At 28.9% G+C, this 17,752-nt stretch overlaps 3 protein-coding genes across 3 annotated transcripts; 2 read left to right on the top strand and 1 right to left on the bottom strand.

The window, feature by feature from the left end:
- Positions 1 to 12,312: 12,312 nt before the first annotated feature.
- Positions 12,313 to 13,363, top strand: PG985_014567 (NADH-cytochrome b5 reductase; the record flags this gene model as incomplete). The annotated part of the gene is made up of 3 exons (XM_066834333.1): positions 12,313 to 12,592; positions 12,668 to 12,745; positions 12,819 to 13,363. Coding segments are annotated over 3 exons (903 nt in total), but the record flags the coding sequence as incomplete, so codon positions are not given.
- Positions 13,364 to 13,550: 187 nt separating this feature from the next.
- PG985_014566 (uncharacterized protein) lies at positions 13,551 to 14,185 on the bottom strand (the record flags this gene model as incomplete). Its single annotated transcript, XM_066834332.1, has 2 exons — positions 13,551 to 13,668; positions 13,791 to 14,185. The coding sequence occupies 2 exons, from the start codon at positions 14,183 to 14,185 to the stop codon at positions 13,551 to 13,553; spliced, it is 513 nt and encodes a 170-aa protein (XP_066679072.1).
- An 845-nt stretch (positions 14,186 to 15,030) lies between these two features.
- On the top strand, positions 15,031 to 15,279 carry PG985_014565 (uncharacterized protein; the record flags this gene model as incomplete). Its single annotated transcript, XM_066834331.1, has 1 exon — positions 15,031 to 15,279. The coding sequence occupies one exon, from the start codon at positions 15,031 to 15,033 to the stop codon at positions 15,277 to 15,279; it is 249 nt and encodes an 82-aa protein (XP_066679071.1).
- Positions 15,280 to 17,752: the final 2,473 nt, after the last annotated feature.

Raw genomic sequence — 17,752 nt, 5'->3', positions numbered from 1 at the left:
CCGAGTCGTTTTATTAGGAAAGAGATCCCTCTTTATTACAGATACTTTAACGACTTCCTAAAATCTAATAAAACTTATTTAACCTTTAGAAACGCTTAGAATAATTATAAAACCTTCCTTATTATTTATTAATATTAATAAAGTTTTTAAAATTAAAGAACTCTTTAAAATTAAATATAATAATATTTAAAAAGAAGTAATATTTAATAATAAAGTAAACCCCTCCTTTTTAAACCCTTTTATTAAATTTAATTATTCCATTCCTTTTTATCTTATTAACCTCGCATTCTTAAATCGTATAAGTTACGCTTTCTTACCTCGGTTTATTTTAACTTTTAAAAGGAATCTTAATTATCACTACTCTTCAAGTATTAGCTATTTATTTTTATTATTATTTAAAATTCGAAAGAAAGCACCCGGAGGATTATATTAATTAATTAAGCGAACGTTATAATTTAAAAATTGTGTAATTCTTATATTAATAAGTTAATTTAAAATCTTAAATCGTTAAAACTTTAATAAACTTCTTATTTAATCCCTATCTTTTAAACTTTTATCCTTTATGTCCCCCGGATTATAATCTTTTTTTATTATTATACCCCTAAATTCATTTCTTTTAAACTATTAAATTCTATTTAATAATACCTTATAACCAGTCGTTTCAAAAAGAATATCCATCTAACCCTTAAATATCCTAATACTAACATTATTAAAAGCCTCCGTTAAAGAACCATTAATTATAAATTCGGAAGCCTTAAAAATGCCAAACCTTTAGGCTTATTCGTCTTTTATTAAAAAAGAATTAGTATCTAAATAGCTATCCGGACTATACTGGGAATTCGAATTAGTTAAATACTCCAGATCCGAGTTACCCGCTAAAATAGTCATCAAAACTATTAATATATTTTATCGAGAAAAAACCGCTATATTCCTCAATTTTAACCCCTATCTCCAGGACGTTATTAATAAAGTTATAAAAAATAAAGCAAATCTAAATAACTTTAAACTTTTAAAATAATTATTTAAAAATAAATACCTATTACATTTAATAAATATTTTAATACTTAAAGAAAAAGATCTTATTAAAATTAAATAAAATAAAGATAAACCCCTTTCTTAATATTTCTCTTAAATTTAAAACGCCTTTAAATAGGTAAGTAAAAGAAATCACCCCCGTTTTAATATTAAAAGAAAAGGTAATCTTAACTCCTTAAAATTTAGGCTCCTATATCATACAATTATTAAATTTATTAATAGTTTAAAGGATTATATTTTTAAATAAAAATCCTTATCTAATAAAATTTAAAATATTAATTCTTTATAAAGAAATTATAAAATAATAAAAGAAAGCTAATATATTCTTAAAAATAAGGCTAACATAATTAAAAAGGAAATAGATAAATTATAAATAAAATAAATTTATTAAATAATAAAACGCGGCGGATTAATAATTAATTAAATTATTTCTAAAGTTAAACCCCTATTTAAAGTATTAATAAATTATATAAATACTTATTTCCTATATATATAGAATATATATAAATAATAAAATATATATAATTAATAAAATATATATAAATAATAAAACTCCTATAAATAACCTTTTTATTCCTTTTTTTAAAATAGTTAATTAATTAAATTAAATATTATATAATAGCTTAATCCCTTTTATTTATTAAACCCCCCCCTTTAAATAAATATAACCGCTTATTATTAACTTATAAATAAATAATAAAATCTTATCTATTATAATTATAAATAAATAAAATACTTTATAAGAAATTATTTAACCCCTTTATAAAATTCTTTAAACAAAAATTAAAAAAAAGTTCCCTAAATTAATAATAATATACTTAAACCCGGCCTTAAAATCCTTAATAAATCTTAATCTAAAAATATATTTATAAATAAATTTAATATTATTTTTTAAAGATAGAAAATCTATACTTAATATAAAGAATTAGGCTATATATTATTAAATTATAAAGCTTTAAAGAATAAATAATTAAAATATTAAAAATAAGCTTATATTAAAAGAATAATTAATCTAATAAATAAATATAAAACTAATTTAATATTAATAATAAATAAAATAATTTCTTATTATATTTAACTATATTATAAATAATATATTAATAATAATCTAATAAATAATAAAATAATTAATATTACTCTTTCCTCCTCTTCTATTATAATAAATGCGTTAAAAGTTCGGTCCGCGGAGGTCTATCTATTAGAAAACATTAAAGCTAAGGTTATAATCCTATAGTCGTTTATATAAAAAATTATAAATAAATATATCTTTAAAAAACGTAAAGGAATTAATAAAACGTCTATTTTAATATTATTTATTCTAAATAATAATAAGGAGAATAAAGCTCCGAAAGAATCTAACAGTAAGATATTAGCTATTAAGCCTAAGAAATTAAAGAGAAATTAAGAGTTTAATGAACTACTTAAACCCTTAGTTAAGATTAAAGCCCGTAAAGGAAAAAGGAGCTTTAATTATAAAGGATTAATATTATTAAACACTATCTCTTTAATTATAAAAGACTTCGCTTAAATTAATTTAAACTTTAATCGAAACTTTTATTATTAGATTATTAAATAAATAAAATAAGTAATTAAGAAATAGAAAAAGATAATTATTATAAAAAGAAAATCTACTATTATTAATTCTATATTATTTATTTATAAAAATTCTATAAAAGCCTTTTATTTATTTTTAATAATTAAATTTATAAAGGATAAAGAATTAATTATTATAACTTTAGAATAAGATAATAATTATATTAATTAGGGAAATAAAGTTAATTTAATTTTTCTATCTCTAATTAATAAATTAAGTATTCCCTAAAGATTTTTATAATTTATTAATATTTTAAAAGTAATATTAATTAATTCTTCTAATAAAATTAATATAATTACTAAATTTATTATATTTAATATAAGTATTAAAATAGTTTAATAAACGCTTTAAGTTATAATTTAATTAAAAGGAGGTTAAGACGCGACGCTTTTATTATTTAGCCTGCTTTAATTTTATAACGTCGATATAAAATTTTATATTCGAAACAATTCCCTAACTATCGGAGACGCTACTAAAGGAATAAACGAAATAATTATTATTTATAATTTAAAGATAATATTAAGAGATAATTATAAATTAATATTATGCCTTAACTTTAAAATTATAAAAGAAGATAAAAAATTTAATAGAGATTTTAAAATGAGTTTATTTAGAAGCGAGGAATTAAATTAAGATTTAAAAAATTAATCTCGCTAATTTAACCTTAATATATTATAAAATTATTAAATAAGGAGAATTAATCGTTAAAAAGATAAAATTTCCCTTTATTAGCGTTAAATATAGTCTTATTTAAAGTATTTATTTTAAACCTTTATATATTATTATTAAATAATTAAATTATAATATTTATCTAGCCCGTATATAAATAGCTATTTACTTATACCTTTAAATTTATATTTATTTTTAGAAAAAAGTTTATATATTAAGAGATATATTCCCTTTTTAATATTATTCCTTAAAATATTTTTTATTTTAATTAATTCGTTATAAAGGATAAATAAGATATATTATATTTAATAAAAGATTATAGGAATAAGTTTTTATTATTTTTAGCGTTTAATCGCTGATTTTTAATAGACTAGAAAGTCTTAAAACGACCCGTTATCTCGTAAGAAAAAATGTCCGACAAGGAAATAAAGGAATAATTCCTTATTTATAACTTAAAATTTAATCCTTTTATTCTAAATAAGTAGCGTTTAAATTATATATAAATTTAATATATATACCGAAATTATAAAGTTATTATAATTTCGGAAATAATTATTTTTATAGACCTTTACATTTATAAAATCTAATTTTATAGTAATATAAAACTTTAAAATAGATTTAAAAGGAAATATTAAATAAACCGATAAAAGTATTAACTTACTAACTTAATCATATAGCTTCTAAATACCGGATTATAAGAGTTAACCTAAATAGCGAACGGTAAATTTTTAAATTAAATAACCATTCCCGTTTTTATTCCTAAGAATTATAATAAAATATCCTTTAATTTTTTAAAAATATACCTATAAGAACCCCGTCTTACAATTAACTATATAAAAATAAAAGAAAACCTTCCCAATATAAATCTTCCTCTTTTAATAAATATATATAATTAACTATTTCGCCCTTAAATAAAAACCTTTATAAAATTCGATTTAAAGTATAACTATTAAGCGGTATTAATATATTTTAATTTAAAGTATATTTTAACGTTTAAAATTCTTAAGTTTCCTTAATTTTAACTAATTAAATTATCCTAAAATACTTAATCTATTAAACATTTATTTTATAAAATAATAAAAATCCTATTAAAACTCATCCCTAAACTAAATCTTAAACTAAATCTTATGGCCCTTTTAAACCCGGACAATTTACAGCCTTTAATAGATTATATCGATAATATTTTTATATAGGGAGCCACTATTAACGAATTCCTTAACTTTATTAAATATTATTTCCTCCTTAAAATTCTATAGAATTTAATAAAATTATCCTTTTATAAATGTAAAATTAACGTTAAATAAATAGAAATATTAAATATTATATATAAAATATATAGGCGTTTAAGTATTATAATATCTAAATCGAAAAAGCTATTTAAATAACTAGTCCTTATAAATACTATTAATATCCAGGCATTTATAAAAGCTTTAAATCTAGTTAAACGTTATATCTAAAACTATACGGAGTTCTTTTATTTATTAATTAAATTAATAGGGAACGTTAACTAGAAATAAGGTTTAATAAAAGCTATAGTATTCGATATCTTTAAAAAGAAAAGTTTAACTATTATTAAAATATATAAATATAATTTAAACCTCTTATTTCATATATATATAAACGCTTCCGGCTAAGTAGGAGGTTATTTTATTAAATAAATAATTAAAAAGGTTCCGCGTTTTATTTTATACAACTTATTCTTATTTATTAAATATTAAAGGAATTACGGAATTTATAAACGAAAGTTATTCTCTATTATTAAATTCATTAAAAAATATTGGAAATATTTTAATTATATATCGTTTATTTTAATAATTTTAATAAACTATTAACCTTTAACCTTTTTTTAAAATTTCTTAAATATAAAGGATATATATATTCGATAAATAAATAAATTAAAGTTTACCCTTTTAAAAATTATATATATTAAAGGGAAAAGGAATAAAGTAATAAATGCCTTTTTATAAACAATTTTTCTAGATTAAAATTATAATAAAATGGCGTACCTTAAAAAATTTAGTTATATTAAAAAATTAAGTGAATAGATTTAAAAAAATAATAAAAATAGTTATAAAAAGATATTATTAAAAATATATTTAAATAAATAATAAGATTTTATTAATAGATTAGTAAGAAAATATAACTCCCTTTCGAAAGAATATGAATTTATTTTATATATATTTTAAATTTAGAATTAATTTAATAACCTTACGATTAAATATATAATTATATTATAAGGAATATTACTTTTTAATTTTTAAAATATTTCGGAATAAGAGATATAGGGTATTTTAAAAATATAAATATTTATAATTATTTTATCTATATTTTTAAATATTATAGAGTTCCTTTATTCCAAATTTATATAATATATCGATATTTAATAAATTCTCTTTTTTAAAATAAAGCTTAAAAGGGGCCGTTTAAGTTTATAGGCGTTAAAAGATAGGTATAAATCCTTTAAAATTAAAAGAAATATATTAAAATATTACCGATGAGGTATTTAGCGGCGCTGTTTATTAAAATATAAAGTAGGATCCGCTTTAAAGGAAGCTTATAATAATAAAGGGTATTTTTTTATTAATATTATAATATATTATTTAAATTAATATATATTTTAACCCTTTATATATTAAAATATAACGTTATATATTCTAAAATGTTTATAATATATAAAATTTAATTTAATTAAATTTAAATTAATAAACCTTCTTATAATAATATATAAATTATTTTAAATATTTATAATAAACTTTATAAGTTTATTTTTAAAATTAAAAGATAGAATAAAATATTTTATATATTTAATAAATTTATTTTTTAATTATAAATAAACATGCCTCATTAAAAATATAACGGTATAAATAGCCTTTTAATATATTTATTAATAACGAAATAAATTTAAAATATCTTTTTTAATTATATATTCTAACCTAAGATTTAAGTTTATTAAAATAAAATATTATAAAAGATTTTAAAAAATAAATATATACCCTTTAAATAATTTATTAATTTTTTATAAGAATATTAGATTAATAGAAATCTTTAATTAAATTATATAAAGCGTTTTAAAAAAGATTATAATTAAAGGAATAAATTTAAATAAGGAACCTTTTTAAACATAAGACAGGGATATTCTTTAAACGTTAAAATTTATAAATAAACGATTTATAAAGAAATATAATATATTACCTTTTAAAATTTTATACGGTTATCTCTTCAAAAATGCATTCGAATAGAAATATCCTTTATTAGATTATATAATACTAATTTAAGCATTAACCTTTAATACATACGTCCTATTGATAAACGAATTTAAATAAAATTTTATTATTAAATATATTAAATAAATTAAATATTATTTAAAAAATATAAAATAAGATTATAAAAATCGATAGGTAAAAAAATAAATTATATATAATTTTTAATAAATCCGTTAATATAAAAAATTTATAGCCGTAAATTTTCTAATAAAAAGCGACTTTATTATAGTAGTATAGGAAGGGAAAAAGGAGAAATTAACGTTTAAATAACGGGGGTTATTTATTATTAAATAAAAAGTAAAAAGGGTATTAATTTATTTAATAAACTTTAATAAAATAAATATTAAAAGGGATTATAAATATTATTATAATAATATTAAATTATTTATCTTTAAAAAAGGTTATATCGCTATAAAAATTTTAAAACTCCCGTTTAAACAAGGATTTTAACGTCCGCCTTAAGCCTTTAACCGATAATAATAATAAATTTATTTTTTAAAAAAAAAGGGAATAGAAATATTATTATTAAGCTATTAAAAAAGAAAATTATACGCTATTTATTTAATATAATAAAAATTATCCCATTTTCTTTAAATTAAATATTTAAAGTACCTTAAATACTTAAAATACTTATAATAAAGATTTTATTATTAAATAATTTTTTAACTTTAACCTTTTAATAATTTATAACCTTTATTATTTATTATAATTTATTAATATATAATTTTTAACTATAATATCTCTCTAATAAATAGGAAACCTTTAACCATTAGGCAGAATTAATTTATTAATTAATTTTAATTAATAGATCGAAAATTTTAATTATTTTAAAGCCCGTGTGATGGTATCCTAATATTTTAATTAATAATTTCTTTATTATTTTTAATATTATTATTACCTTTACTACTTATTACCTACCTTTTACCTTTCATTTTACTCTTAATTATCTACCTTTTATTTACTTTAATTATCTACCTTTTACTTACCTTAATTAATTTAATTTAAATTATAATTTAATTATATATCTATAGGACGATAGATTTAATAATTAGAATTCATTTTATTATTAATTCTAAGTAATTAGAATTATTTTTCCTAAACTTTCCCGAAGAAATAAGTATTATTATTAAGTAATTAACTACCTTTATAAATTATTTTCGAAATTTTATTCCTTTCTACCTTTATTATATATTTACCTTATTTATATAAGAAGTTTAAAAAACTTTAATTCCTATTTATTTTTAAGTAAGATTTTAAATCTTTTATAATTACTACCTTATTTAATTAATTTAATACTAGAAATTAGCGTTAAATATTAATCCTTTTATCGTTTATTTAAATTTATATTTATTATAAATTATATAGAATTTAAATAAGTATTTTTAGATATATTTAATAAAAACCTAAAAACCTATAATTCTATTAAAGAACAAATTAATCCTAATAAAACATTATTAATTAAATATTTTTATAATACTTTAAATAAGGTCTTAAGCTCTAGATTAAGAATAAAGCGCATAGTTTTAAATGGAGAGATTAATTTTATTACCTTAATATCTCTTCCTATAGCAGGATAATATAAATTTAATGTAAAGGGATTTAATTTAGCCGAATAATATCTCTTTAAGCGTTTTATTCTTCCTAAACTAAAAAGATTTTATGTTATTTAAAATAGTTATTTTAAGTTAACCTTTTTAAAATATTATATTTTAAAAAATTTTAAATGGTTTTTTATCGCTCCCCGGTTTAAAATATTTAACTTTATTTAAAAAAATTATAAATTATTCCGTTAAGAAATCTTTAATAAAAGAATAGACGCTTATTAAAGTAGTTATTAAAAACATTTTTATTAAGAGGACCTATATAGATTAACGAAACTATTTAAATTAGTTAACTTTAGTTTTTAGCCTATTAGAAAATCGGTTAAAGGCTTTATTTATAACGAATTTATTTAATAAAAGGTTTTAAATAAATTTAGATTTAAAAGATATAAGATTAATAAAAAATTTCATTAATTATAAAACAGTTTAAAATATTTCCTCTAGACTATTTTCGAATTTAAAAATAAAAAAGTTAAAATTATTTAATAAATAGTCTTTAAAGGAAAAGTTTATAAATATAGGTTAAAAAATAGAATTTAAAAGAAGGTTATAAATCTTTTCGCCTTAAATCCTTTATTATTAAAATCTTTAAAACCCGTAATAATTATATAGTTATTAAAGATGGCGTTGTTTAATAACTGGAAAAAGATGAAATTTAAAAAGTTAACTTAAGTTTTATTTTTTAATTATAATTTTAATTATAAACGTAATATCTTTAAGATTTAAGTTTATATATCGAAATTAATTAAAAAATTAAGGTAATATTTAGATAAATATTTAGAATTTAAAGGCGGTTATTTATTTTCAGATAAGGTTAATTTTAAAGGATTTATTAAAAATAAATTTTAAAATTAAATAGAAATAAATTCTTTAATGATATAAAAGATTATTAAATTAGATAAGATAAAGGGAGATCGTTATTAATATTAAGTGGGAATTATAAAGCGAATTATTTTATAAATTTAATTTAATTTATTATCGATTTTAGTAAATATAGTTTTAATAAATTTGAATATATATTTATTATTTAATATAATTTATAAAAGAATAAAGAGTTATTTAAATAATATCTTTAAAGGAATAGAAAAATATAAATAAAAAGATAATATAAAATTTATAGATATTTTTTTAAAATTATATGATTTAAAATTTTTAAAAATTAATGGAGATATAAAGGAAGGTTTAAGAGTCTTCCTTACGTTAATCTTTAATAAATTAAAGTTTTCCGGTTTTTATTAGTTATTAATTAACCTTAATATTAAAATTATTCTATTTTATTAAAAAGCTTTAATTAAACGATATAAAATTAAATACATTAACTTTACTTCTTTATAAGAAGGATAGAATACCGAAGGATAAAAAGATTTAATTAATATAATATAGGAAGAAAAAATAAAGAAAATATATAGAAGTTAACCGATTAAATAAAAAGAATTTAATAACGAAATTATTAAGGTTAATTTTAAAGGATATAATCTTTTTTAAAATAAGGATAAAAAACTTTATTATATTAATTAAAAGGGATATAAGATTTTTTTTATTAATTTTAATTAAATATTAATTAAAGAAATTAAGGAAAAAGATTTAAAGATTATTATTTAAAATAAATTACTTTAAAAATAATTTAATATTAAAATTATTATTTAAATTATAATTCTACCTTATATTAATTTAATAAAATCCTAATTAAGAGAATTAATTAATATCGTTATTTTTAAAGAAGGTTTTAACCTATATATAAAGCTACTAAATATTATTTATTAGTTAATAGAATTTTAAAGTACTTTATATAATCTTCTAACGAACTTTATATTTATTTAAACATTAGAGAATTTTTAAGATTAAAGCCGGCGGGAATTTAATTTTTTAAGGGATAATATTAAATTATTAATAGAGGGAATCGTTATAAACTTAAATATATAGAAAGCGGAAAACGAAGCTTAGAATATATAGTATAAATTAAAGTTTAATAAGATAAATATAAAATTAAAGGAACTTTAAAAGAAATAAGAAAGCTTTTAAATAGAAATAAAGGCTTTTATTATTTAAAACTTTTAATATATAAATTAAATAATTTAGACTATTTAAACGAATATAAATAAATTAATAAGGGAAGCCGTTAAAATTTTTTAATAAATAACGGAATTAGGAAATTTAAAAACTAATATAATTAAATAATTAAATTAGATTTATTAAAAGAATTTATAATTATATATTTTAACTTTAAATATATTATAGGAAGAATTTATAAATAATAATATTCCGTTTATAAAATATACGGATTTATTAAAGGATAGAATTTTTAAATTAAAAAATAACTAGGAATTTATTATAGAAAGATTTTTATTATTAAATAGATATATTTTTTATATTAAAATATAAAAAGAATATTAAAAGGTTTATAATAAATTTTATAACGAAACTTATTAAAAATATAAGAAAGAAATCGTTTAATTAAAAGTATTTTATAGAGAATTTAAATATAAATTAAATTATTAAACTTAAATTAATAAGGTTATTTTTAATATATTTTAGTTTATTAATTTTAAGATATAATTTTCGGAAAAATTTATTTATAAAGTTTTAGTTATAAATAAGTTAAATTTTATAAATAAATATAGTTTTAATTAAAAAGGAAAGGGTATTAAATATATTAATAAAATTTATAAAGTAATTATCGCTTAAAAAATCGTTTAAATAGTTAATTAAATAATTATTTAGTAATTTATTTTTATGTTTACCGCTTTTAAAAAGGCTATTTAAATTATTATTTAAAGTTTCGTTTAGAATTTTATTTTAATTTTTTATAAAAAATTTTCCTAGAAAAATAAGAGTTTAGAGGGGAATAATAGTTTAACGAATAAATTAAGAGATTTATAAAATTTTTAAGATTTTTTAAATAATTAGGATTTCGAGGATAATTTAAAAAATTTAAGTGGATTAAAAGAGTTTGAAAATAAAACCGACTTTTTAAGCTCGATATTTTCGATTAATTAATTAATTTATTTTAAAGAAAAAAATAAGATTATTTTAAAAATTATAAAATTTAATTTAAAAAACGAAATTTTACGTTATTTTTTAAAGAAATTTAGTGGAAAGTTATTAAAAGAGGTTATATTTTTAAATATTCGCCGGGCTTTTAGAATTATTATAATTTAAATCGTTAAAAAGTTTATATTTATTTAAGGTAAAAAGAGAATATAATTATAAACCGATTTTAAAATTAATTCTTTAAATACTTATTTTAATAAAAAATTTAATTTTAATTTAATAAAAACCGATAAATATATTAAAATTATACCCTTTTTTTTATTAATTATTAAAAAACTTCTTAAAAGTTAATTTAATTTTAGAAAGGTAATTAAAAAACTTAATATTATAAAGTAAGTTATTATATAAGTCGAGCTTAATTCGTCGGTTACTTTTAAAGATTTAATGTATATTAAGCGACGATAAATAGCTGCCGTTAAATAAAAATCTTTTTAAAAAGAATTTAGCGATAATAAGATTTAATTATTTCGTAAAAAAGGTTAATTATATAAAATATTATTATAAAATTGAAATTTAAAATATATAAGAATTTTTATATATATAAGGGGATAATATAATAATTTTATTAAAGGGATAATTATTTAGGTATTAATTAAGGTAAATATTAAATAAAAAACGGATAGAAAATAAAAAAAAAAACTAGAAATAGAATTTATTTATTTAGGAACGGCGGAGTATTCTTAATTTAATAAAGTATTAAAAAAGAGATTAAATATACCTTTAATATAAAAGGATAATTTATTAACGTACGTAGCGAGAAATTTCGGCCTTCTGTTAAAACGTATTAAGTATATAACCTCCATAATTTTATGAATTCGTCTGCCGATCGCGCTTTTTCTATAACTAGCAGGCGCTGCCTCAAGGACAAAACAAATATGCGCCATGGCGGCGGCACCCGTCTGGCCCCTTTGCTTACTGTAAGAAGCCAAGGGGGCTGGCCCTCAAATAAATAACCGTTGGCTGGCGTCGCTTTTCGCCTCGGATTCTGCTCGGGTAGTACGATGTAGACTTACGTGCCTCCTCTCTTTGTTTGCGCCATACAGGAGAAGCACATCAAACAGTATCAGGATCTAGAGTATATTGATTACCACCACTGAAGTTCCTTCGTGAGATACTCATTACGATGGCTATGTTCCAGAGAGTTCGTCCGGGCTACGTGCTCGGCGGAGTGGCCGCCGCCGGCATTGGTTTGACTTTGCTGTCCCGGAACCTGACGAGCGAGGCATCAGCGTCGACGGGAGCTCCCCGGAAGATTTTCCCTGGCGGTCCAGCTTTCGTCGCCCTGTCGCTCGAGAGTTCGGAGCTGGTGAACCATAACACCAAGCGGCTTCGGTTCAAGCTTCCGGAGCCCGACGCGATCACCGGGTTACCGCTGGAGGGTAAGTAGCACCTACCTGATCTGGCATGCTGCCAATAGCGGCAAGCAAAAACAGAACAACTAACACAATGAACAGCTTCATTAATCACTTTCGCATTTCCCAAAGGAAGCTGGACACCGACCGGCAAACCGTATACGCCGATCACCCCAGCAAGTAAGTTACCAGGCAGAGCAGCAGCGGCCCATCACCCACCCGAGGCAAACCTTGCTGATCGTATCCACCGCAGATGAGCCCGGCTTCTTGGAGCTCCTGGTCAAGCACTACCCCGGCGGCAAGATGAGCACGCACCTGCACTCCCTCCAGCCGGGGGACAGCCTGCGTTTCGTGGCCCCGCTCAAGCACTACGCCTGGACGCCCAACCAACATCCGCACATCACCCTGATCGCCGGCGGTGCCGGCATCACGCCCATGTTCCAGCTGATCCAGGGCATCCTGCAGAACCCGGAGGACGCAACCCAGATCTCGTTGGTATTTGGCGTCAACACGGATGCCGACATCCTGCTCAAGGACGAGTTCGACCAGTTCGAGAGGCAGTACCCGGGCCGGTTCAAGGCCACTTACACGGTCAGCCGGCCGGACCCGACCTCCCCGCACCATAAGGGATACGTCACGCAGGAGCTCCTGAAGGAGGTCATACCCGTGACCGGCTCCTCCAAAGTCTTCGTCTGTGGGCCGCCGGGCTTCGAGGATGCGTTGGTGGGAGGGAAGAACAAGCCGCCGGGCATTCTGGAGCAGCTGGGGTATGGCAAGGATAAGGTGTTCAAGTTCTAGTGGTTGCAAATTACCATAGCCCTTGGTATGATAGGCAGTGTTTCGAGCGACGCGTGTATCAGGGTAAAGTTAGTTTTCATAATAGACCGTTCAAGATAAGATGGGGTGCCTTTTGGGCCATGTCTCGTTATTTTCTCTTTGTAGCGTACAGTTCTCATGATGCGTCAAATGGTCGAAGATTGCTCTCTCAAGCATCCCTCAGGCCCTCGTTGCCGCCTACCCGGGGATCGATGCCCTCCGTGTGGGTACCGTGTTGCCGTCCCTCCTTGATTGCCTCTCTCTTGTCCGCTTGCTCGGCCTTTTTACTATAATCGGGGGAAGATTCTGTGTCAGCAGCAGTGGTCTCTCTTCGCCAATATCACGATAAATCAGAGGGACGATTTGTGCCTTTCGAGCACTTGTCTTCTTGCAAAGAAAGAAAGCTTACCGGTCCAAATCGGCCGCCAAATCCGGCTCGCTGCCCGTAGCCCCCGACTTGCCCTCGACGGCGCTCGCGACGCGCCCCTCGGCGGCGCCCGCGGTCATGGCCTCGCCCTCGAGCTCCTTGTGGCGGCCGACGTCCTCCTGCGTCAGGCCCCGGCGCTCCTCGCCCGCGGGCGCGCCCCGCACGCCGTAGCCCAGGCTGGAGGGCTGGGGGGAGCCGTCCTGCTGCGGCGCCGAGCTGCCGGTCTGGCCGCCCGTGGGCAGGCGCTCGTCGAGCCGCTGGCCGTGCGGGTGCGAGTGTGCCTTCGCGCTCGTCTCGGCTGGGTTGGCGGTCGCGGCGTTGCCGGGCGTCTTGTAGGCTGTCTCGAGAGACGGTTGGGAGGGGCCTTGGGGGTCCATGATGGATGGGTGTGGCGGCGGGTGGTGGTGGGTGGATGTGGGTGTGTTACCGATGTGACGGTGCAAGTTTGACGTGCTGCAAATGGTTCCTCGGGCTGCGAAGGAGGAAAAGAAGTTTTGATGTTGGGAATTGTATATTCAGAGACGGCAATTATGAGTTGGTTTTGTGTGCAATATGACCGATGGAGCTGGTGAGGAGTTCTGGTTCTGCAAATATCATTGATCGATCGCGTGTATTCCTGACGCAATCAGCAGCAATGTCGTCATTGAGCGCCGCAGCCCTACCGCTAGCGGCAGCCGTCAGGACTGATTGCTCCTGACATACAAACACCCGCATCCCACGAAGAAGCTATCGCTTCCTATCTATACCCGACCTATTCCTACTAAACCTTTGGGATCTTTGTTGGGTTTTACCTTTTTTTTGCAGGTGATTCTGCATCCACCATGTTGGCCTTGTACCAATTGGTGGTCACGGCCATTATGGTCATGTCGGGCTAAAACAAAGAATTTGGGATGACTGCCGCCGGACGGGTCCGACAATTGCTGTTCGCAACTATGTACCTTGATGGTTCGCTCCGCGACGCATTGCCGCATCGAAAAGAAAACAGCTTCATGTCCAGTTTGATACCAGGTGCTCATGGAGATGCCGTCCTGATCTACTGAGCAAGCTGCAACAGAGGCACGGACGGCATGGATGGGCAGGGGAGGCCATCCTGGTTAAGCACCTGTCGGCAGCTTGTCAAATTGAGCTTATTATCGCTGGATGCTGCATTTGCGCACAAACACGGATCCAAGGCCCGCTGAGCAGCGGGATATGGGCCGGTACGTATGGAGACCTGCCAAGCATGGCCCCCCAAAGTATCAAACGCATCCGCGCGTCTGGGCTAGGCGATCTGGATGCCGAAGTGGGCAAGAAATACTCGGGTTCAGGAGTTCAATTTCCAATCTCTGGTTCTGGTATTGGGGGGACCACCGTCGGCCCAGAGATTCTGCTCAATCGGGTGGTGCCTGACGCAGAGACACGCAGTGACACGCAATCCCTCCCTTGCATGCTTGCTCGCGGAGGCGCACTCGGCCGACACCGACACCGTTGAGTATCACGAAACTGGGCGGTTCCGTGTTGCCCAACTGCCCAGCTCTTCAGCTCCATATTCTGCTAACAAGTTTTGTTTTGCCACGCTGCGTGGTAGAACAAGTGACGACGTGCGCAGCGTCATGGGTGGCTATACCAGAAGCGATCGCCCCAAATAGCCAACTGCTAAGCGATAAGGCGGCTTCATGGAGGGATGGTGAGCGGGTTTGAAACATGCCGTGTTTCTTCAAAGCTGGCCACCAACCAGCCAGCCAGGACTTCCCGGCTCAGATCATTCTGGCATCTTGCTTGCCCAACAATGACATCTTGCCGAGAAGTATGCTCATATGTGTTGTTTCAAGGAAAGCCCCAGCCCCCAGGTCGTCTGTCTCCCGTCAGTGCTGAGGAAACTGCTTTCTTTTTCGCCCTTGCTTGCTTGTCAGAGTAGAGCTTAATAGATTGCTTATGTGGGTTTGCTGGAAGCGATCGGAGAATTTTCCCTTCAATGTAATGTGTTCGTACCAGCCATCACAGGCATGTGGCATGTGAGGAGAGGCAAGCCGCGAGGGCCACATGCAGGTACCGACCGGCCTGGCGGGTTCAGAGCAATCCGGTGCGCCGGTGACGCTTGCAAGGGCAATGTCCAGTCACCACTTCGTATTTGTGTAGCAGGGCCCGTTACAGTGGCGGGAAACACCAAGATGATTGAGAAGAAATTGGTACACCGGCAAATGCGGTCGGTGCCAGTGCAGATAGTTTGCGCTCTGCCTACTTAACAAGAGTTTCTTATTGACAGCGGGCTGTGTTCACCCAGCCCAAGATACGGTTCGAGACATCAGGGTGTTGAATCATGACTAAGGCCAAGATGTGCTGGCCGGACATAACCTAAAAAAACCAAAACCTCATGTTGACCAACGTCTAGCTATTATTTTGATAGAAAGCCAAGTTCTGTTCAACGGATGTCCGAAGTCTCGTCATCTCAAATATCCATAGTTCACGGCGCCACGATCGTCTTATGGGCATGGAACCAACCAATCGTCGAAACCTATCGTTTTTCTTGATCACGCAAGCTACCACTTCATTCGTAGCCCGGTCGACGTATTGGGACCCCGAACAACGGGGTATGTACGACTAGACAGACGACTAGTCTGCTACTGCTACTGCTACTGCACATCATTTGCCGAGTGGCATCAGGTTATCAAATGAGCTTCAGTCCAGATGCACGAGACTAGCCTCTGCTCATCAAAAGTTCAGAGGTTCCAGTCTTCTGGAAGCGCGGGATTGATTGGTCGGGAGGGGTGGGAAAGGGGAAATGACGGACAGAATCTATCGCCCAATTGGTAACGAAGAAAATGGGTTTGATTTCACCCACCCCCAAAAAACCCCAAACCCCAGCCTACATTCGTGGCCCATCAGGGTCCCCTTCTCCACGCCATTTCTTGTTTTATTGGTTTTGCTGCGCCGAGGGTGTAGATAAGTAAGTCGACAGCGACGATCGGTGGTGCGTGATTTGGTATGAGCTGTCGCCGACGATAGATATATACATGACGAGATATATACTGCGATTGAGTGTTACTAGTGGCCGGGTCAGGCAGTGGCATCGTGTTGCATCCGGGGCCGGGAATGGGAATCTTTTTGGTTGCCAAGGGGTACCTGAAAGTCGCATTCTCGATGGGGTTCAGGCTCGGTAGGTTGCGAACGCTCCGACATTTCTGATGCTTGTCTGTACACAATGGCGCGTCCAGACTGGCTGAGCAGACTGGAGGCACTACCAGCTAGGCTGCGCGCTACGAGAGGGGAAGGTCGAAATCTTGATGCCGTCCCATTTCCCCATTCCAGATGGCACGCATTCCCACCCTCAGGTACCTGCGGACGTTGGAGGATTGTGCGCAGTGGCGAGCATGCACACGTAGGGCTATACTCCGTATTTGACGTCTATCTACGCGGGACAACGAGGGTGAAAGTCGGGTACACAACGGGCTATATATGTCACAAAAAGAGAGTGCGGGAGTCAGAGTTAGAGGGAGAGTGTGTGAGCGTGAGAGAGAACGTGACAGGACTTATTATGTATGTACCATTGATAACAAGACTGAAAATGGCACCCGCTGGGCGAATCGAGCCATCCGCGAGAAAAGGGGGGTTTCAAGAATGGGATTGCGACGTAAGAGGCTAGACACCCTGCTATCTCTCCATCTCGAACACGCAGGGATGGGGTCTGAAAAAGATGCGATGGTTCTGCTGCTGCCATGTCCACCGTTGGACAAATGTTGGCCCACATCGTCTGGGAACAGCAGGGATGCAAAGGGAGGAGAGCAGAAGAGGAGAGCGAGGCATGAAGAAAATATGGCAAGCGCATATCCAAAGAGCCATGCTGTCTACATGCGTTGAGGGTTGAGTGCATATAGAACATTCTATTAATATTAAAAAATGTTCTACTGCCCGCCTGCCAGCTTGTTTGTTTGCTTGCGATATTTTCTTTTTTGGCAATACCCCTG

The sequence above is a fragment of the Apiospora marii genome (genome assembly GCF_038362585.1).
Source record: "Apiospora marii strain CBS 49790 chromosome Unknown utg000011l_segment0_segment0, whole genome shotgun sequence".
Classification (NCBI taxonomy): domain Eukaryota; kingdom Fungi; phylum Ascomycota; class Sordariomycetes; order Amphisphaeriales; family Apiosporaceae; genus Apiospora; species Apiospora marii.
This window is presented reverse-complemented; position numbering and strand designations above follow the sequence as displayed.